The 23,047-nt window shown below is 39.1% G+C and overlaps 1 protein-coding gene across 3 annotated transcripts in view; it reads right to left on the minus strand.

The window, feature by feature from the left end:
- The window catches only part of TTC8 (tetratricopeptide repeat domain 8), a 33,282-nt gene that overhangs the window by 9,411 nt on the left and 824 nt on the right, over positions 1 to 23,047 (minus strand). For 2 of the 3 annotated variants that reach the window (XR_013979856.1, XM_080983244.1), the window contains exons 2-10: positions 13,967 to 14,087; positions 13,513 to 13,576; positions 12,636 to 12,795; positions 11,526 to 11,615; positions 8,906 to 8,950; positions 7,006 to 7,091; positions 6,370 to 6,457; positions 4,430 to 4,540; positions 904 to 1,043 (exon numbers count right to left, since the gene is read on the minus strand). Coding sequence is in view for 2 of the 3 variants with exons in the window: in XM_080983244.1 (XP_080839370.1) it covers positions 904 to 1,043; positions 4,430 to 4,540; positions 6,370 to 6,457; positions 7,006 to 7,091; positions 8,906 to 8,950; positions 11,526 to 11,615; positions 12,636 to 12,795; positions 13,513 to 13,576; positions 13,967 to 14,087 (905 nt within the window). In the remaining variant the exon portion in view is untranslated. The remainder of the gene's footprint in view (positions 1 to 903; positions 1,044 to 4,429; positions 4,541 to 6,369; positions 6,458 to 7,005; positions 7,092 to 8,905; positions 8,951 to 11,525; positions 11,616 to 12,635; positions 12,796 to 13,512; positions 13,577 to 13,966; positions 14,088 to 23,047) is intronic. The other variant, XM_080983245.1, reaches the window with a different exon arrangement.

A 23,047-nucleotide genomic window follows, 5' to 3' on the forward strand; every position in this document is an offset into this window, starting at 1 on the left:
CACTCACGTATTTCCCCCCCCCCAACCCTCTTAACTCCCAAAAGCAAAACAATTTGATGGGACTTTTCTAAATACTGTTCAGCCATCATCATCATCTCCCATGAGGAGCACCTCTAAGTAGAACAGTCAAACAATGCAACCCCAGAAAGCACTTCTGTTTTCATAAAGTCTGGCGTTTCATCAGGTCCAAAACATTTCTAATGGCATAACCTTTCAAATACCAAATATACCTTTGCAATATCTAGAAAGTAAAGGGTAAAAAAAGCATTCCCCTTTGTTTCTGGGTTTCTGCGGAGGCTCATTCTGTCCAGCACTCAAGCACACACCTCTTTGAAATTTTATTTATTTATCATTTAAAATTATATCTCATCTTTCTGCCAAAGAGCTTTCATCAGACAACAAAGCCACCCTTTGTTCTGTGGAGTCATAATTGCTACAAATGGCTCACAGAAACTGCTGGGGAAAGCCCAGAAAAGGAACTCAAGTGCATTATTTAGGCAGAAAATCTATGTTCCGGATAAGAGGAAAAACAATTTTAACATTGAGAACATTCAGAACACTTAACAGAAAAAGGAACACAAATGTTTGCCACAGCCTTCGGGGATATGTGGTGAATTAATGGGCTGTATACTACAGGCAGGTAGAACTAATAAGAGCAGCTCAGAAATAAGGGACTAATTCTTCTAGTGCATTTTGGAGAAAAGGTTGCATAGAAACCTATTGGGGATGCTTTATACAAACAGGGCTACAGATTCTACACAGGTTCCTTCTAGGGCTATCACAATAGGATTCTTGCAAAGATATCATTTAGTTGGCCATGCCCCCATCCCCAGATCTACACCAGCCATTAGTTTTCCTTTTCAGCTGACATAAGACTTGAATAAATGTACATGCACATCCTACCTGTAAAAACGCAATGCTATCTCCGGCTGGTCAGAATAAAAGTGATTACTTCCAATGCATGCAATGGCTTCCACATGGGTGTTGTCTTGTTTTAAGACATCTTTATAGCACTCTGCAGCAGCAGAAATGTTGTTCATTTCCTACAGATGGGAGCATTGACACATTGTAAGAGTAGCTTTGATATATACATAAAACTATAAACAGTAATATTTCAAATAATAAGCAGAGACAAAACGGAACAGAGATTATACAAGTTTTATTAGACAGTATACAGCACCCCAAGTTTATATGCCTTCTTGCAAATTGCCTCTTCTCCACCTACCTCTTTATTGCCAAAGAGCAACTATACTGCAGAACGATAATTTTAAATAGCACTCCATATGTTTTCTCCAAGCCTACTCACAGTAAGTAGGCATGCTATTGGGTTTCTCCTGCTATTTATAGGCTGCAACAAGGTAAACAGTACTGCATAGTAGCATCAGTTTCCTATAGCATGGAAACACACTCTTCTGATTGACAGAGTAGGTTAGGTAAACAATCATGGACAAAAGTTTTTTTAAGGGCCACTTAAAAGCTTGGTTGTTAAAGTGTAAGGCACTGGCAAGCCTCCCTGGGGCTACAAGCCCACTTACCTTGATGTAAGTGCCATTGAACTTAATGGTGCTTACTTCTGAGTAGACACATTCACATTAGAGTGACAGATAGGTAGCCGTGTTGGTCTGCCATAGTCAAAATAAAAAAATCCTTCCAGTAGCACCTTTAAGACCAACTAAGTTAGTTCTTGGTATGAGCTTTCGTGTGCTTGCACACGAAAGCTCATACCAAGAACTAACTTAGTTGGTCTTAAAGGTGCTACTGGAAGGATTTTTTTATTTTGACATTAGAGTGATTGATCAAAGGCCAAGCTACTCTCCCAGTCCTCTGCTTTTAGAGCAATTCCACAGAAAAGGGACAACAAAAAGTACAATGTGGAATGTTCACGATATAGCTGCCCTGAGCTTTTTCTTTTTAAAGGAAATTGTAAACAAAACAACATTTCAAATTCTTTCTGGAACAATGTTGCAGCAAATGTTAGATGGTAGTTGTTAAACAACTGTTCTCTGCATAAATATATAATAGTGCCTAGCAAAGTGAAGACAAAGTTACACATCAGACAAAACTGCAAAACTCTTGAAAAATCTTGAATTCAAAAACATCTGTATCTTCATTATAAAATTAGCATTGCAAACCCTTTAATAGCATTAACAGGCTTTCATCTTAAAAACAGATGCATTGCATTCCACCCATCTACTATATTTTATATTGCTGAATGTTCCTCCTCCCTCTCTAGCTCCTGTTATGTTACAAGCTGGCAAATAACTGTTTTCAAGATAGTGGCTACCTTTTTTTAGTTTACCTTGAGCTATTCTGTTTATTATGTGTGGATTGTTTATTCAGAAATAAGTCTCCAGTAACTCTTTTTTAGAATAGTAACCTTAATTACTATTTCCCGCCCCGACCTGGCCACAGTGATCCATGCGACCATCGCCTCCAGGCTTGAGTACTGTAATTCGCTCTATGCAGGGCTGCCCTTGAAGCTGTCCCAGAAACTCCAGCGGGTGCAGAATGCTGCAGCGAGGCTCCTCACGGGGTCTCTGCCATGGGAGCATATTCACCCAGTGCTTTTCAAACTGCACTGGCTCCCGGTAGAGTACAGGGTCAGATTTAAGGTGCTGGTTTTGACCTTTAAAGCCCTTCACGGCCTAGGACCCTCGTACCTACGGGACCGCCTCTCCTGGTATGCCCCACGGAGAGCCTCAAGGTCCATAAATAGCAACACCCTAGTGGTCCCGGGCCCTAAGGAAGTTAGATTAGCTTCAACCAGAGCCAGGGCCTTTTCAACACTGGCTCCAGCCTGGTGGAACGCTCTGCCTCATGAGACCAGGGCCCTGCAGGATCTGATTTCTTTCCACAGGGCCTGTAAGACAGAGTTGTTCCGCCTGGCCTTTGGCTTGGAGCCAATTTGATTCCCTCCCCCTCTTTCTTTTTTCTTTTTCCTTTCTCCTCCTGTGATGAGACTGCATTTTAATATTTTAATGTTTCAATATTTTAATTGTTGTATTTTAATCTTGTTTTTAAGTTGTATTCACTCAACTTGTTTATCTTTTGTGAACTCCTTCATTGAATGTTATATTCTGTAAGCTCCTTCAAGGATATGGGGAAAGTATTTTGTACATATTTATATAAATAAATACTGAAAAATATACACTCTGCTGAAAGTGAAGTGAAGTGATTTACTGCAGGAATTCTTACTAGCAAAATGAATCCCCAAATGACAAATACTGATTAACTCAGTATCGGTCTATGAAAAGTCCTTCTGACAGGTTCTTTGCCCGCTCAGACGTTTGTTTCTTCTGTTTGAAGTGAACAACAAATGCTCGAGGAAGACAGAGGACTACAAGGTCAATATCAGGCAATGCCTCACTGGACTAAATGCAGATTTGCCTTTGAAGTTGTTTGAAGCTAGAAAGACAATTGCAACAGAACTCAGAAGGGGTGTGCACTGAATGCAAAAAAGCCCCAGGTTCAATCTATACCATCTTCCAGTCTGAAAATGTGGAGAACCACTTCTTGCCAGTGTAAAACACTTCAGAGTGAGATGGATCAGTGACTTGACTTTCTGTATCATAAAGCTTCCTATGTTCCTATATTCCAGAATAAGACTACAATAATGGGTAGGCTGATCGCCGAAGAATTGATGCTTTTGAATTATGGTGCTGGAGGAGACTCTTGAGAGTCCCATGGACGGCAAGAAGATCAAACGCATCCATTCTTAAGGAAATTAGCCCTGAGGGCTCACTGGAAGGACAGATCGTGAAGCTGAGGCTCCAATACTTTGGCCACCTCATGAGAAGAGAAGACTCCCTGGAAAAGACCCTGATGTTGGGAAAGATGGAGGGCACAAGGAGAAGGGGATGGCAGAGGACGAGATGGTTGGACAGTGTTCTCGAAGCTACAAACATGAGTCTGACCAAACTGCGGGAGACAGTGGAAGACAGAAGTGCCTGGCGTGCTCTGGTCCATGGGGTCACGAAGAGTCGGACACGACTAAACGACTAAACAACAACAACAACAACAATGGGTAGGCTTGGTTCAAGCTTCCCACATCAAGCACTGAATAATGTGACTTGCATTACAACATGCTGGAAATTAGTGCAGTGAATTTTTGAGGACAAAAATGGGCACGCTGAACACTTATCTTTGTTTAATAATAATAATAATAATTTATACCCCACCCATCTGGCTGGGTTTCCCCAGCCACTCTGTGTGGCTTTCAACAAAGCATTAAAACAGAATAAAACTTCAAACATTAGAAACTTCCCTAAACAGGGCTGCCTTCAGATGTCTTCTAAAAGTCAGATAGTTGTTTATTTCTTTGACATCTGATGGGAGGGCGTTCCACAGGGCGGGCGCCACTACTGAGAAGGCCCTCTGCCTGGTTCCCTGTAACTTTGCTTCGTTTACAATAGAAACTTGTTTTACATACCTCGTGGATCCTGGCAATACCACAAATGAGGGAGACTTCTCCAGGAAACCGATCTAATCCTTGCTTGAAAACATTTAAAGCTGTCAGAGGCTGGTCTAAGCGGGAATACACCTGAGCAAATAAATGATGGGTGCATCTGCATCAATGGCTAGAATGATTCTAACATCTGACAAGTAGCTGTTTGTGGTATAGGTGCTACATAAAAGTCTCTGAACAAGGCAGCATCAAGGTATAATATGAAAGGGTGGAAAACTGCCTCTGCACACTTTCCAGGACTCAACTCAGTTGTATGCCAGAGAGTCATAGCTCCATTCTCAGTTAAGACCTACATAGTGGGAAAAACTCAAGGCTGCCAGGAAAAACACCAAGTTTCCCTCTGCTTGGGCCCTAACAGATTTAGCTAGAGGAATACGCATATAACCTGTTATGCAGGTGAACTCAATACCCAACCAATTTCTTCAAGCTGCACAGTGTAAATACATTGTTTTGTGAGAGCAAAACCTGTTGAGGTCACGCATACCAGTGAAATAACATGATAAAATATGTACTGCTGACATGGCATACAGAAGAACAGAAAGTCAGCTGTCACTGGTGTTCTCATTAAATGAAACAGGCAATAAAGCAAGAGCACAAAGTGGTACAAACAGTACCCAACTCTTTTTGCGAGGAAACAAATTACTATGACTACAATAGCAAATCCTCCCAAATTTTGCACTGAACCACAACCGTCTCCTTTGAAAAGGCACCTTCAGCAAGAATTATGTGACTAACAGGATACAGAACAGCTTGAAAATGTGTCTTCATAAAAAGCAATAGAAATAAGAACACCAGGATCACTGCATTCATTTGCCAACTACTCCCTACTGTCTCTTCTATTGACAAACAGAAGTAATTGCTTCCTGGAGAGAAGGAATAAATGAGATTGGCTAGGTTCATTTTTATTAAAAGGCATGCTGGACTCTGACCATCTCAAATTGATATTACCAATAAAGGAGGTCATTTTAAGCAGTTTAACCACAACAAGCTACTCTCAGAAACACTCATTTCTATACGTCAGTCTTATATTGCATCTAAAGCAGCCTTCACTGTAAATTTCTGTCTGTTTATAGGCTATATAGCAGCTCCCAAAGGATTAATCCCAGCAATACCTGCATTAAAAAGTTTTTTAAATGTCTGCATTGTGCTTGTCTTGTTTCTTCTCAGTTCTTTAACACCCGAACCCATTTCTCTTTCAACAGCTTTCCATAATTGCTCCCCTTGATATAAACACATTCAGCGACAGATTTACATATAAAGGAAGATTACATGGTACCTTGTTAATTCTGAAAAGCAACATAGTGGGGGGAGGAGAGGAGAAAGGAGAAAGGGAGAGATGGGGGTTTCACACCGCTAGAGAAGTTTCAGTTGAAGCCACACATAACTAAGCAAGCAATTCAATTGTTCTGTCCCTTCAGTGGTGCGCACCACTAAAGGCGAAAAGCCAGCTCTGCTTTTATCCACAATATTGTACATACAGCTAATTAGATATGCAGGTTTTTGCATAAATAGGGTAGGGGGATGACAATACATGTGATGGACAAGGAAATCAGTGCAAGTTTGCTACTTGCAGCACCAAGGAGTATTACGGAAACCAGAATTGCGGTAAGAGTGATGGCTTAAGAGTTATTAAGCCTAGAGAGTTATTAAAACTAACCAAATGCATGCAGCTAAAAAGAAAGGAGATCTAGAAAACTGCATTAGTAACTGGAAAACAAAGCCAAACAATTTTATTAACAAGAACAGATAAAATCCTTGACCAACCTGTAAAAAGGTTAAAATATTAATATTTTGAAAACATTCAAATTCAAGGGCCTCAGCACTGCTGTCACCGCACTTCCAGGTTACGGTTTCAAACTTTTAATCTGAAATGATTAATTTTTTCATTGTAAAGTCCAACTTACTTTTGCCAAATACAGTACTGTATCTACCATATCCTGTTGTCTCAAAGCGGATTTAAATTGTGTTTCTGCTTCACGATATAATCCTAGTCTGAGGAAAAATGCAATAAAAGGTATGACAAAACTGTAGAAACATGGCAGGGGAGAGATTACATTTTTATAAATATTCTAAATTAAAAAGCACCATCAATGTGGAAAAATATGGGGGAAATAGGACATTGGAAATTAAAATTTTAGTCTTCTCCACCTCCCCTTGAATTGATCTTGCTAAACCCTGTCAAAAGAAGTAGATAGCCCATGGCAGGGGAACAAGAAACTCCCAGCCTGTCTTCTTCTGCTTGGATTGGTCTAAATAGATGGGAAAGCTGGACAGGGATAAGGAAAGGGTTTACAGGTGTGGACCAGGCCTCTGTTATGTCCTATGGCAGGGACAGGCAATGTGGTGCCCTCTAGATGTTGCTGGGATACAACTCCAATCATCTCTCATCATTTGCCAAGCATACTGGGGCTGATGAGAGCTGGAGTCCGACAATACCCATGCTGGCTATCCCTGCCCTATGGGGATCTCTCTCTGGGACATCCACTGGGTTGAGCAGACTGGACTGAGCCCCAGGTTTAAGAACAGGTGAGATGTTTTACCTGTAATAACATTTCCCAATTTGAACTTTCCACCACCAGTCCTTGAACTGAGCGTGTTGCGTGGCATATGCTGCCAAATCTAAAGCCTTAAAAAACAAAACACTTATGAGATTTAAACACACACACACACACGGATTAGTAACATGTAAAAAAATAAAAGAAAAAAGATTAAAGCAAAGAATACAACACGAGAGAAAAATACTTGGTTTTGACTGTTTTTAAAATGCTCTATTAGGTGAAAACCAGAAAGGAAAGTAATAACCTCATCAGTTTTAAGGACTTGCAGAATTAACAGATGTATTTCATAAATGCATTTAAAAAACCTCTCAAAGCCAAAAAATGTAATTAATAGCTAAGGTGCTGCAGCACGACTCTTCCCCATCTCAAGTATTATCTGCTTTTAATTGGATCAACACTTTCAGGGCTTGCAGATTTAATACAAAAAAATGTGCAAGTTCCCCAAAGCCATACTAGCCTGCTTATAAAGCTGGAGACTGAGGGAGTAGAGTTTAGAGAGCTGTAAAAAAGGCAGTAGCAGCCAGCTAATCATTAAATTCTTCACCATTGAACAGTATTTTGAAACACTGGCTGCCACACAGAGGGGAGCTTTGTCAAGCGTACACAGATCTCACAATGTGCATTCTGTATGTGCAATAGCATTTCCCTAACACGCTTTTGTACCCATACCCAGCTTTTAAACAATCAGCAGTTTCAAGGGGGAAATCTGGGGCTGGGGGCTCTATTAAGAAGGAAATTCTTTAAAAGATTTAAGACCCCTGGTTCTTCCCAGTCTTGGTTAAACTGACATAATTGTTGGAGAAAGGGAACTTGGAATGTTTTAATTTAAATCACATATACTCCTCCTATTCCTAAGCCATTTAGATGCAGAAAAGTTCCACTCCAGAAAAACTGTCTTAATTTGGCAATGCACATGCATCAGCTCATGTGCCCATCATTCTTTATTAGACTCTTTTCCCCTCCAGCAGTTTCCTGCAAATATACACGCAAGCTTTTTTTCTTTCATTTATTCCTTCTAGCTGGAAAGACAGCTTGTAGCTTGGAGGGGAAAAGTGCTGGAGGAAACAAAGCCTCAAACAAGCAGTACATTTGTGTTGCTTGCATATGTGTAAAGCACCTTGCCCAGAACGGGTTGTTACGGTGCATAGAACATACATGGACATATCAAAAATGAAAGCATTGTTTATCTCAACTAGAGGGAATTCTGTGATGATTTATATGGCTAGTATACTTCTGCTCTGAAAACAATAATTTATCAAAGTATGGATGTAACTGGTGAAAAACCTGGTACGCCACATGATGGGAGGTGCTGAAATAAGCAACAATCTTCATACTCACGGTACTGATAGAGAAAAGCCGCTAAAGAGTGAATGTATCTAGGCCCAGGAAGCTGGGTGACCTTGGGGCCAATCATGCACTTAGCCAAACCTACCTCACAGGGTTATTGTGGGGATTAAATGAGGATGAGAACGGAAAATAACATAGTGCAACCGACTTGCGAGGTGGTGTGTTGTGCGATAAGCACACGGAGTGCAATGAGATTGAGTGTTTGGGGGGGGGGGGAGGCTTGGTTAATTTCACTGTACACAGGCTGTACATTGACAGTAAAGGTATTTTTATTATTGTTGTTGTTGTTGTTGTTATTAATGCCACGTTGTGCTCCTTGGAAGAAAGGTGGGATATAAATGCAATAAATAAATTTAAAACAAGCGGCCTTCTTGAGTTGTGAGTTTAGTTTATCTTTTGCCTTTCCAGAAGTTGCAACTTTGCCCCACTTAAAACTCCTGTATACCAGTTGAAGAAAATTCTACTTCTATCTCATACTCAAAAGTAACATTTCAACTGAAAAGAGCCCTTTAAGTTAGAAATAAATAAGACTTACGTTCTTGACATCATTCTCATGGTGAAAAATGTATTCAAACAATGCCTGTAAGGAGAACAATTTGCAATATTCTGTCAAATTGAAGAAAAAGAACAAAAGCTATTTGCAATTAAACAAAGCAAGCACTCAAGTTGTCCGTTTAAAAGTCACAAACATATTTTATACAAACTGTTTTATGCAATAAGGAGTTTACATTGTGAAATCCAGCACATGTCAGGAAAGTATTCTTAATTTTACATCTGAACCAGGGGAGTTTTTCATTATACTGGATGACAGTGAAAGATCCCTGAACACTTCTACACATGTACCTGGGGCACGGGGTGTATATGTGACACCAACCTCCTCCCAAATTGCGAATAATGCCCCCCTCCCTAGTATTCTTCCTAAATGTTCTCCAAAAATGGAGGCAAGGCCCCCTCTGACCATCCTGAAATATTGAGCACCATTTAAACGTGGAAGGCTTCTTTTCATCAGACTCATAGCGGTCAACGTTTCCCCTTTTTTATGGGAAATTCCCTTATTCCGAATAGGATTCCTCGCAAGAAAAGGGAAAAGTTGACAGCTATGATCAGACTGCAGGAAATATCAAAGATGGCCTCTAACCCTAGCATCCTTCTAATACCAGCATCACCTCAGGAGGTTGCTCTCCCAGGAAAAGGGATGATTTCAAGACACACGGGATGTCTTGGTTTAGTTCTTCACCTTTCCTAGTGGTGAAAGAAATGTGATAGGGACATGAGAAAGTGTGTCCCACGGCTCTTCTAGGGGAAAACCCTCTGGGAATGGGAAAGATCTGAATAGACTGTAGCAGCAAGCAAATGAGTGATGACTTCCAGCTCCTTTATGACATTTCCCTCAATGCTGAGCGAGTCACTTAACCCTGCCCTGCCTTCCAGCACTTTTCAAGTCCTCAAAGGGAAAGTATGAGCAATAAAAATTTGCATGGTATCTTAAATGGGATTGAGACACATCTTGGTGGCATCAGGATGGGGAGATAATGGACAAATTTGCCTTTTTTGTTGGCTTTTAGCTTCCTCGAATATCAATTATGTAACACACATTTTAAAAAGACCTTTATTTTAATGAGCAGGGAGAAAGCGCAAATGTACTACAGCTACCACCCTGAAATCAAATTGAAAAAATCCCATGCAACTAGAATTTTTAGATCAGCAGCACATATGTAAGTTTGTGCTCTGAGCCAAAGATTTGCACTGCTTTATCATCTTGCATGTATGCTTAAAAACCCATTAGCTAAGGTTATCATCATCTTTTCAACTTAGCAAGTGGCCTACTTTCATCAAATTATGGCTTTTGTAGGAAATGCCTACATTAAATGGTTAGAATGGTGTTTTCTGGCTAATGCAAGAAATAAGAGAGTATAAATATTCTTAACCATATAAATTACCTAAAACAAAATTGCACCTCATTACCGCTTACTCACATTTGGATTAGAAGTATGGGTTCTACATCTCTGAAAAATTCTTAACTATAACATCACTGTACTTTCTGGTGTAATATATAATGAAAGCATTAATTTTGTTTTCAATGGGCTATTGGTGTAAATCTGGAAGCTGCAGTCCTCCATATGTTGTTAGACAACAGCCCCCATCAGTTCCAGTCAGCACAATCAATGGTCAGTGATCAATGGAGCTGTAGTCCCAACATCTGGAGAACCACAAGCTCCCCAACTATGGTATAAATTCTTAAAAGTTCTTTTCAATACCAGACTCTTCCAACAGAAGAATAGAAAGTATTCTTTTAACCCTTTATTGCCACTGTATGGCCAAGCAAACAAGGCTAACTATGACTGGTCTTTAGCTACTTGGTCTTCCTCTGGCGTAATATTTAACTACAACCAAGCAACCTTTAGCAGACTCTGGCACTGCATGTTCCTTTCTACCACACCCATTCTGGTTAAGCACTGGGGCCACTCAGACATTGTTTGGCATGAAGGGAATGAGCAGGTACAAGTCTCAGGTTTGCTGCTCTTTTTTCCCCTTCAGCACCAAGATGAAAAGTTTCTGATTGAAGTTTGCAGCATATCATAGTTTACTGGCTTCAGACACAACACCAAGCCATGAGAGCCCCAGGTATAGGGCAGTATATAAATTTAATTAATAGTAATGATGATAATGATGATGGCTGCCACAAGCCATAAACAGAAACTTCTAATTTCAACGATGAAAGAATGACAGCCTGCTCATTTTTGTAACACCAAACTATGGTTTGGTGAAAAGTCTGAAATGCCCCATTAATGTTGCTACTAGCGTAAACCTAGTTAAGTCCAACTAGGGTTTCTGCTCAACCAGGATTCAAAACTAGCTCAGAACCCCGGTTTAATTACTAACATTGCTGCTGATCCAACTGCTTCTCTTTGAAGGTAGAAATTTGTGCTCCATTCATGCCTGGAGAGGGCAGGCAACCCTCCAGTCTGCTTCTGACTGCTTAACCTTGTTAAATAATTGGCATTGTTATGCCTAAACAAAAACTAATGCAGAAACAGATACCTATTTAACCAAAATCAGCAGGAAATTAATTGCCCCTCATACTTAAACATTTGCTTATATATGACAAGGATTTTAAAAGATACAAGAATACTACGTTTTAGCAAACAACGCACCTTTGCCAACTTTGGTTTCTGAGCATAATTATTTAAGTTGAGTTTAGACACGTTTATAAATGGGCCATCAGGATTTGTGAGCATAGAGGCCTGCAGGGGGAAAGATACCACAGAACTGCTTAACATGCATGTTTAAATAATCACCAGCAAAAAATACCGTCTAGCAAACCATTATCTGAAGAAACAATACAAATTTACTACAGCAGGCAACTAACTGAATTTGGTTGCCAAATTCTCCCCCACCCTGCCATGGATCAAATTGACATAATGTCCTTAGGTGACTGAACTCTGACAAGTGCCAAAGGCAACCACCAAACAGCAGTTACAGCAACCTCCTGTGAAGACATACTTTTGAGTACATCTTCAAAAAAAGGCTCTCTGTAACTCACAACCAGCTGATTTTCAGTTATAGGGAGCACCTTTGAAGTCCATTGTTTGAACTTTTTCCTCTCTATACAGAAAAGCAATTCATACTCAAAGCAATAGGAAGCACTTTGAAAACAAACTGCTCCCCTGAATTATTATTTTTAATGCTCATTTGTATTCAAAGCATTCCCTTGAACGCTTTGAATACAAACGGCTTTCAGTGAGGGAAGGATGTTCCTTTAAAAATTGGCCTTTCTTTCTTTGGCCTCCTTAGAAAGCAGCTTGGGGTTTTTAGGGCTGCAGGAAGCATTTTGAATCCAAGCCACTTCCTCCATCTCCCCTCAGCTGCACCAGGGAGTGAAAGGGAACTCCCTAGGGTAGGCAGTCCCAGCTGACTGTCAGGGTTTCAGTTGCACAGCAATCTCTTCAACCACCAACAATCAGCTGATCAAATATGATGCTCAAAGGCATCATAAAAAGCAGCTCTTATATAAAGCACATAACACTCTTACCCAAGGAAGATATGCAAATTTTCCATTACATGTGCTAATGTTTTGAAAATACAGTTTTTAGATTACTATAGGAGAGATTGAAGAAAATGTAGCCAGGTAAAACACCAAGGACTAGCAAGATGAAAGTTTTTTTTATTTTAATACACACATATGCACCTCAAATTTCCAAGGTCTCAAATACTGTGTGCGTTATACTTACTAATAGCATGCTCAGTTCTTTCTCGTTCCTTACCGTTCCAAGCCTGACATATCGCCCTGAGGCGCTAGTCATGGGACGGGCAGTGTGAGCGGTCCTTGGAGTCCTTATGGCCTGTTCAATTGTACCTGGTCGTCCACCCTGTGTACTGGGCCGCACAAATCCTGTAAGGGGTCTTCCTGTCTGAGTCACCGGCCTGAAATGATCCACAGATTGAAAGACACCATGTGTCTGCCTTAGCAGACATGCCACTGGCTGTATCTGCAAATAACTTCTGAAGTTCGTGTTGCACTCTGTTACTGTTAGTTCTACACTTCTTTGGGGTTTATATGAAAATTAGTTCCCAGTTAAAGGAATACTAACCATAACATAAAACCCCATGTGATTATTTGGAAAGACAATTTATAACACCCTTCATACCATTTAACTACTTTGTTATTAAAGTGTTGTAGAGTACTATTTTAGGTGTGTGTGTATATGTGTATGTGTGTATATAAACACACATATGTATATATGTATACACACAATTTAAATACCTCATGTGTGCTTGTTCTCCATGCTCTGAGCATCTTCCAAATCTCACTGCTTTTGCTCACATGCCAACACAATTATACTTTCACATGTTTGCTTACATAAGGGAAGACCAGGGTGGGCGGGAGGTGAAGGAATCATCTGATTCAATGACCAGTCTGTGGTTATGAGTCAATGAGGGCAGGAAATGCATAAACAGCAATACAGAAGCAACTGAACAACTTAAAGTATGAAGAACTGCCACAGAGGGTGTAGGAATGGATAAATCAAAAATTTAAGAGACACTACTCGCTGGACAGCATTTACTAGTGAAGGGCAACAGTGAACTATATGTAGTCCATAGACACCTGAACTAATTAAATTTTATCAATGAACTGAATACCTCACAGCTTGGCTAGGACCTCCACCCTGACCAGTTCCAGGGATTTTCAGTGAAGTACCAGGTCCTACAAACAAAAAGAAGTATCATTATTTAATGTAACCAATAGATCAATCTCACCTCTCTAATTCTATTCCCATTTATTTTTTTAACCTTTCTAACTACTCAATAACATGAGGCAGAAAGTTTTCCTGCAGAGCAATCCTAAACTCAACAGGGCATGACAGAGCGCTCCAGCTACTACCAGAGTCAGTGAGGTTATATTCATTTTAAAAAAACACAACGAAAATAGCAACTACATCATATAATTGCATTAACTGAAAGTGTTCAGTTATGCCACAATATAGTCTGTGGGAACAATACACTATTTAAGGGAATTGTTAAGTAATTTTGAAATGCTGGGAAGGGAGTCATTGTGTGGCCAAGCCATTTTGAAGGAACTATAGATATAGCTTACGTGCAACTTGAGCAATAGCATTTTCGTCAAGCATCATCTCAGCGATGCCTTCCTGATCCACATCAATTTCATCCACGTAAACCATTTCTGTTAATGCTCGTATTTTTAAGCACCAAGCAGCCTAGATGATAAAGAGGGGAACCAAGGTTCAATAAGCCAAAACATCTACAAAAAGACAATGCAATATCAAGTTATACAGATAATACAGATGACTGAAGCAACTCAGGAATAGGTCTGTCAGCAGATGTGAGCAAAGGAAGAATAGCAAGATAAAAGGTGAAGACTGTGGCACAGAGAACATATCGCTTTAAATGCAATTAATCCTCAGCCTTGTGGGGAGCACTTTTTTGGGGAAAAACACCCAAACCAAATAAAAGTAATCACAGATCTGATATTCTGCTGTGTGTGTGATTGGCTCTGCTTTAGTTGTGTACCGACACAATTTTTTTGCGCTTACTAATAACCTGAAGGAAAGTATTCCGTGCAGACCCGTCAGTTTATTGAACAAAAACCAAAAGTAGCTTCTTCCTAATGGCTGAAAAACTCTCAATTCTCTTTTTTGGGAGGGCAAGGAAGAGAAATGTGCACCATCTCTACATATTCTTCCAGTCACTTAATGAAAACCCAATGAGCTAACTGAAGTCAAGGAAAAGAGCTAAAATGGTAAAGTGGAACTACCAATATAGACCACCATCTGTTTCTCAGGCTAGGATTTGCAATCAAAGTAAATATCAGGCTTTTTATTCACCACAGACATATGCTAAAAACGATGAAAAGCAAGCATTTCAAATATCAAAGGAAACCTTCCAGATCACAGAAAACCCAGGGTTTTTCATAGCCAAAGAGGTTTCCTAGCGGCCGCCTGCCCATAGATTAATACAGGGATAGCTTCAAGAAACCTCCAGTTCTCTTACACAGACTACCCCACCCCCTGGAAAAAAAATGTTTCATATATTAATCTCCAGGGCAAAGGCATCCATGAACAAGATGTAAAAAAAGCAATGTACTTTAAGGCAGTTTAGCAGCTGGAAGTAAAGAGAAAGTTATATAATCAGCTCAGCCATACTTTAAAAAACCTACATGCTGCAATAATCACAGTAAAATGTCTGGAAGATCCCATGTTAGAGATCGTTAGGAAAACAAGCTGAAAATAAAACTGCCAATATTGTTATGCAAACTGGTAGCATTCTGGTTGCTGCACCTCAAAGAAAGTATTGTAGAGCTGGCAAAATTTAGGGGAAGAAATGCTATAGATGGGGGCAGAACAGCAGGAACATGATAGAGATGTATGGATTTATGCACAGTGTGGAGGAAGAGGTGAGAGGTTTTTCTATCTCTTTCATAATACTAGATTAGTTGAATGCTAGGTTAAGTCCCTTGAATGCTTATGGATTTCTCCTAACAATTGGCTACTGAAGAGAAGGAACAAGTAGTCAAGAGAACTTTCCATATATCTGATGCCCTATTGAAGCTATGAAGAACTCTGCTACCAAATCTTTTTAGCAACTAATTAAATCAAGGAGAAATTTAGGTTTTTGGTTTGAATGACATTTTTTGTTGTTGAGAAAAATGGACATAATTGTGTGCCTCTTTAACAATTTATATCTTGCCTCCTACAAAATATCTGAGGCGACTCGTGACATGAATATATTTACTCTGTCTTTTCCCATAGCAAACAAATTGAGTTGATCATTTTAGCAGCTCTGAATATGAATACATTTGAACTCCCAGGATGCTCTGCATAACAATTTATCTTATAGATTCAACTCTTATCACCTGTGGCTTAAATTGGGATAATGGGTTTTGCATCATCTTCTATGAGTTTATTAGCTTATCAATGTCAGAATGTTTGTGTCTTCAACAATAGTCTTTCACCATAAGCTTTTGTCACTGTCTGTACTTTATTTCATTTCATGTTTACAATCCCCTCTCCCAGGTTCACACATACCAGCAAGTCAGGATACCATTTATGCATCTGATGATAATGGACTCCAGTTCATTATGCCATAAGTTAAAGCCGATACAGCAAAAACAACAGTCTTGATTGTAACAGGCCAGCACCTATAGACACTCCTCTTGCTCATTCTAGCAACCACTGAACAAAGCTCTCAGTATGCCAAGTGTCCCCAAGCTTTTTGGTACTGTGTGCTCATTTAGAAATCTAATAAACTTTTATGGAGATCACAAAATACCTGTTTTACAGAAGAAAAATGGCAAGGCTCAGAATCTCCACTAACAGAAAAACGTTTATGTACAGCCTAAACTAAATGAAAAAAAGGGGGAGAAACAGACAACCTTCCTAAACAAACCACCACGGTAAGTTTTTAAAACTCCACCATTTCATTTCATTTTTTAACAACAACAACAACAAAATTGGGGTGGGTGTTGGTCTTGGTGGGCACGAAGGGAGGATCAGTGGATGCTGTAGTGCCCATGGGGACTATGTTGGTAGCCTGAGAAGTATGTCCTTCTATAGTCCTACATTTTACGTTTTACACAGGCTTATGGAAAAAGGCTTCTATAAGCATTAAGCAGTCAGAAGTAAGAAACTACAGACAACAATCCCCAGAGTGTAGTTTAAGTTAAACTCCTATTTTCCAGTAGCTTGGCAGGAGATGGCAGTGCCAAAGCCCGCATTCACACCATCTGGCTGGGATCAATACCACACAACGAGGCCCCTTCCCATCCCATCTGCTGCTAGGATTAAGAGAACAAAATTTTAAATATTACTTATTTCAGATTTTATGGACAATTTTATGCAATTCACAGTCTGGAAAAGATATATACAGAGCTTGGATTACGTTTTGGGTTGCGTCCCACCCTCAACTCCCTTGAAATCAACATTTCAGCTAAACATGTGTGAAAAAATATACATAAACATGTCTAAGTAAGTAAAGCTGCCCCTGTAAGTCCCAATGAACTCCATTTATAAATAAACTATTTTATTTATTTAACAAAACCTATGTATCGCTTACTCTAAGCAGTTCACAAAGAAAAATATAAAACATTCCTTTAAAATAGTGGTGAAAATGAACACTAAAAAAGTTAAACCTAACATCTGCAAATGTAACAAATGTAAACCAAATATAAATAAAATCAGCAACTCAAAATAAACTGTACATAATAAAATTACTTGTTAAAATTGCATGCCTGAATAGGCTTACTGAAACAAACAAAAAAGCCTTTAGCATGAGCTGAAAGCAACACAACTAAGGTGCCTATCTCATATTAATGAGCAGGGAGTACAGCCACATTAAACAATCAATTCATTTTAAGAGCAGAATGAACATTATGTGGCAGTACACTTCCACAAATCGAAGCAGTCAAGTGGATACATTTGGGGTGAGACAAGCCTTCAGCTAAACTAGGCCCTTAAAGAGTGAAGCCACTTGAGATTAGCAGTTCCTTGAGATTAGCAGTCCTGGGTGTACTTGATGGAGATGACTTCATATATGAAGAATCGGTCAAAGAAGGAGGAGGAGAAGGAGTTTGGATTTGATATCCCGCTTTATCACTACCGTAAGGAGTCTCAAAGAGGCTAACAATCTCCTTTCCCTTCCTCCCCCACAACAAACACTCTGTGAGGTGAGTGAGGCTGAGAGACTTCAGAGAAGTGTGACTGGCCCAAGGTCACCCAGCAGCTGCATGTGGAGAAGCGAACCCGGTTCACCAGATTACGAGTCCACTACTCTGAACCACTACACCATGCTGGACGTGCTGATGGACAGCAGGACCATGGTGAGGTGAGGAACCACAGCCACGTTCACCAGGCTGGTGTTTCTGCTCATAATCTCAAGCTCCATGGCTTTGCTAGTGATTGTTGTGGCTTCTCCTCAGAGGTGAAAGGAGAACATGTCCCTTCCCACAACTCTTATTCTCATATTCTAGAGGGGACTATGAAACCAAGCGGTGTGCCTAAAGTCATCTGGAGAGTTTAAACAATTTCAACTCTGGAGAGTTGAAATTATAATAAGGGATATCCTTATTAGCATTAGCATTAGCTATTAGTTATTATACTATACTCTGATGTATTATACTATACTATACTATAAAAGGATGTCACATAGAGGAGGGAGAAAGGTTGTTTTCTGCTGCTCCAGAGAAGCGGACATGGAGCAATGGATCCAAACTACAAGAAAGAAGATTCCACCTAAACATTAGGAAGAACTTCCTGACAGTAAGAGCTGTTCGACAGTGGAATTTGCTGCCAAGGAGTGTGGTGGAGTCTCCTTCTTTGGAGGTCTTTAAGCAGAGGCTTGACAGCCATATGTCAGGAGTGCTCTGATGGTGTTTCCTGCTTGGCAGGGGGTTGGACTCGATGGCCCTTGTGGTCTCTTCCAACTCTATGATTCTATGATGTGAATTTAGACATTTATTTTTCATTAGCAAATATTTTGAGAAGTTTTCATCACCACTCCATCTCTTATTATTTCACCACTGATCCAGAAGGCACAGAATTTGCATCAATGATGAAACATGTATGAGGCAGCAGTAAGAAATTAATGAACATGGAACATTAAGCACCAGCAACAAAATACTATATGTATTTTATTGCACACATTATATAATTATTATACAGTTCAACAACAGTTGACAATTGCTTTTCTCTTGTCAACCAATACTATAAACTGGTGTTAGTTCCTTGCCTTCAAATTGACATATGGTACACAAAGAACAATAATCAGATTAGCCAACTAATCAGGATGATCAACCACAACAGCAGCACAGAAGCATGTTCCTGCTATAAAACAAAGAAACCCAATATACATATTTTTCCTATGGTTGATGATGAAAGGTTATTTCCAGCAGCAGAATCTGACAGACTGCAATCCTGTATCCACTTGTCTGGGAGTAAGCCCCACTAAAATCAAGGGGACTTACTTTTCAGCAGACAAGCACAAGACTGCAGTTAGTTCCTCTCTCAAATGCTTGTTTAAAGTGATGTACATTTACTTGAAGTTTCAATGACAACATAATCCTAGGCATGTCCACTTGTAAGTAAGTCCCATTAAGTTCAATGGAGCACTCTCTGTTAAGTGTGTATAGGATCACATGTTAAGTGTGTATAGGATCACATGTGTTGCACTCCCTATTAAGTGTAGGATTGCAGCTTTAATTTTTAATCTCCAATACTGATTATTCTGGTAGCAAGTTAATACTGCTGCTGTTTTAAACTGTACATTTTGTAGATTAGACCCATGGACACATTACTACATGAAAAATTCTCCTACCCCCCAGTTTGTCTGTGTCTGTCAAATAATCACTTAACAATCAGATCTTGCGACTTACAGTACAATGCATTGCACTTAAAATGGGGCATATGGCCTGTGACACCAGCATGGTATCACAATAGTTATGTTTTCTGCCATGCCATTTTTAACTCAACAGTTTTAAATAAAAGGCTGTTTACAAAAGGTCAAGTTTATGTAGTATCAATACAATAAATAAGGTTTGTGATATATATGGAATATATATATATATATACACGAGAGATGACATCAAGACACTAGATAGATTAATTGATTAGACAGGCACCCTCCTTGCTGAACTTGAGGTACACGACTAACACTCTCCTGTTCCAGTAGGAATTTTAAGGTAGTGTTTAAGTTTCACAAATTGTTATCCTTTCATTGTCCCATTTACTGTGGGTTGTTTCTATGTACACCACATAGAAATGTGACTAATTAAGCTGTATAAAAATGTCTTAAATAAATAAATATTTATTCACTATATTCCTTTCAGTGTCCTGCTGAAGACATTATTTAGACAAGCCTTCCCAGATGTTTCAAAACTCTGTAGTGTTAATTTGTTTTAGTCTATTTTACTGCGGTTTGAACCTGTTTTAAATCATGGTTGTGTTTTATTTTAGTGATTATTTTATTGTTCTATCCTTTTGCAAACCACTTTGAGATTTTTCTACAATTAAATAGTATATATATTTTATGAAATATAAAATAAAATAAAATTCTTATGAACAAAACTATGTCATAAAGATAAACCCATGTCCCACTCTATCTTCAATGAAGCATATATATTTGATCCTGGTGCATATAAAGTAATTACTTTAAATTATGGTGATGACACTGAATTATACACCAGTACTGTACTTCCCATTGTCCTGAAGGACTAAATAACTTTTATTTGTTTGCTCTTTCAGCTTTTTCTTAAGGTGAATCCTACATGCAGCCCAGGTTTATTTGCTATATTTTAAAATGCCAATATATAGAATTAAACCTTTATCCTGGGCATTGTTTCAGTGCTCATTGTATTACAAATCTTGCAACGAGTCTGCAGATCTGATTCTACATGCATCATGTCATATTATATGGCTGAGAGAATGCTGGGAGCATATTACAGCAGTGTCCCAGATTCTACACTGAGTTACAATTGTTCTTTGATCTCTCAAGAACACAACAACTTTCACCCAGAATACACAAGAAACCACTTCTATCCTGTTCCAATATAATTTACGAGTTGTGTCTACCTTCTTGAGGTTAAAGTTGGCTCATTAAATAGAGAAAACTAGAATGCTGAGCTTTTCTAAGTAATTTGTACCAAAACTTTAGAGCTGTCGCTTCCTAAAGATCTGCCAGATCACAATGGAAAGCAAGTGAGATAGTATTTAAGTTAAGCAAATAGGCAACTGAGGCTTTTAGCATGTGGTCTTTTAGTTGCTTTAACCAAATTTTAACAGGTTTAAAATCTGTGTTTTAAATCTACCATCACCTGCCCTGAGATTAATTTATGTCTCAGTTCAGAACATCCTACAGCTCTGGTAGGACTGGAAACTATGGTTTGTTTATACTTCACTTTGGCAAAATATAGAAGCAGAAAGCTTCTAATCTCCTCCTGTGATGTGAAGGTTGGAATACACAAGGCCTAAGTTTACTGTGGCTTTTTCATGAATCTCCAAACTATGGGCTGGATCTAGACTTCCCATGAGTGTAGTTTCACTCATGCGACATTCCCACTGAAGGTCATTTTCATCCATTCCTCCCTGTAAAACTGATACAAATGATTTGGGAACCATCTGGAACAGCTGGGAGGTGGTGCTGGGGTCTGACAGGGTAATGAGAAATCAATTAAAATTGCCTCCCCTTTTCCACACAATTAAGAGTTTATTCTGGATCAGAGTTCCTTCCAGGAACAGGAGGAGTCCTTTGGTTCATGGAAGGGCATATCTAGATCTAAACCTATAGTTGGAAGGATTGTCCGAATTAAACCATTGTGTTTGTGTCATATAAAACCAGTTCCTGGGTTCACTGCTGTCACACATAGACATAATGCAGTTAAGGTCTGGCTTGGTCCTCAGAGTTGTCCCCATCAATTTCCCTGGAACAAAAAAAATCAATCTTCAACTTGGGACACTGTTAAATGGGCAAGACTTGACCACTCCTGCACATGCTGTGTGACTTTCACTGATAGATGTGGGGTGATGGATTATAGCTGTCACTATGTCAGACATTTAGGCAATGTATTCAAAATAAATTAAAATATCCTCACTCCTCTATCTGAATCCTTCCCATCTTGTTGATACCTTTCTTCAACTGTGAACACACTATAAACCACAACACACCAAATTATATTAGTAATGAAAATAGTGGCACTGCTGCTACCTAAATCTTGGAAGTAATGCTTATGATAATATAGCCTGAAGTGGTACTTATTGTCGTTCTCTCTTACATTCCAGATGTACCTTGTTGGCTCATATTCAACAATAATTCTCTCTTCAAGTCTTCAAGCGCTATTGCCTAGCTAGAACATCTCCCATGGTGTATGTAGACTTTGTTCGTTGTTCTCATGGCTAACATTTTACATTTCTCTTTTGAATTCTCTCAAACTAACCTTCCAATTTAACCATGTTTAATCAGAGATGAGCCCTATTAAATTCAATGTGACTTTCTCTCATCAGTGGGGTTAGGAATGCATTTTAAATTATCATCTGATATACTTGCCGATTTTTCTAGTTTACAATGCCAGCAAATCTAATAAGTGAACAGTCTCCTTCACCCAAATAATTACTGAAATTATTCCCTCCAAAACCAGATCAAGAGTAGAGCCTTTCTGAATGCTACTGAATATTTCTTTTCAATGTAACATCATACCATAAAGTATTTAATCTTGTATTGCTTTCTTAAGAAAGTTCTCTGCTCATCTTACAAGAGCACCTTCTAAAGCATAATTCTCAAACATAGTTGGGAAGAAAGTACTCTATGCAGAACTATGTCAAAGGTTATCCTGTACTAAAAGTAATTATCAAAGGATACTAGGTAGTTTGGGTGCAGTTTGTTCTAAATAAAATCTTACAAATTACTTATTTTATAGATTATAAAGAGAACCAGTTTGTCTCAGGTTTTTGTGGTCTTTTCCATTCTCCAGTATTTCGAAGTTTGCTTTGTCAAAGAGGTTCAGTCTACTTATTTAAAAGATGCATGGGAAGAGGTTGACACAGTTGTTGCTAAAGAACTTGTAAATAATCATGTTAATAACTAATAGGAAATCATGAGCTTGGATGAAAAGAAAGAAGCTTCCATTTCCATGCCCTCCTTTTCTTTTACCCTATTTCAAAACTAACCACTTTTGTTATAAAGCTTCTGCCTTCTGGAAGAAGGTACAGGGTTATAAAGACTAGGACCAGCCACCTGAGAAACACTTTCTACCCAAATGCAATTCTGGTTTTAAACGCAGTATAAGGAGTATACTGTATTTTAAAAGGGGGTTTCAGAGTTTTTAGGGGTTTTTGAATGTCTTAGGTAGATTTTTCAATTTCATCGTTCTGTATGGGACAATGACAATAAAGATATCGTATCGTATCGTATCGTATCGTATCGTATCGCTACAAACAACCCTGTGGCACCTTAAAGATCAATGAATTTATTATGGCACAAACTTCTGTGAACTTCAACTGTTCATTATCCAGAGTTGCAGGTACATGCACAAAATGCTTGGGTGGAGGAGTGTGTGTGTGTGTGTGTGTGTGTGTAAAAAAGGGAGGTCAGATGGAAATAAAATGCATAAAAGTACAGAGAGGATAATCATACACTTTTTAAAAAAAGTTTTGTGAACTGCTGCTGTTAGCTG

Source organism: Podarcis pityusensis (genome assembly GCF_964106645.2).
Source record: "Podarcis pityusensis genome assembly, chromosome: 1".
Classification (NCBI taxonomy): Eukaryota; Metazoa; Chordata; class Lepidosauria; order Squamata; family Lacertidae; genus Podarcis; species Podarcis pityusensis.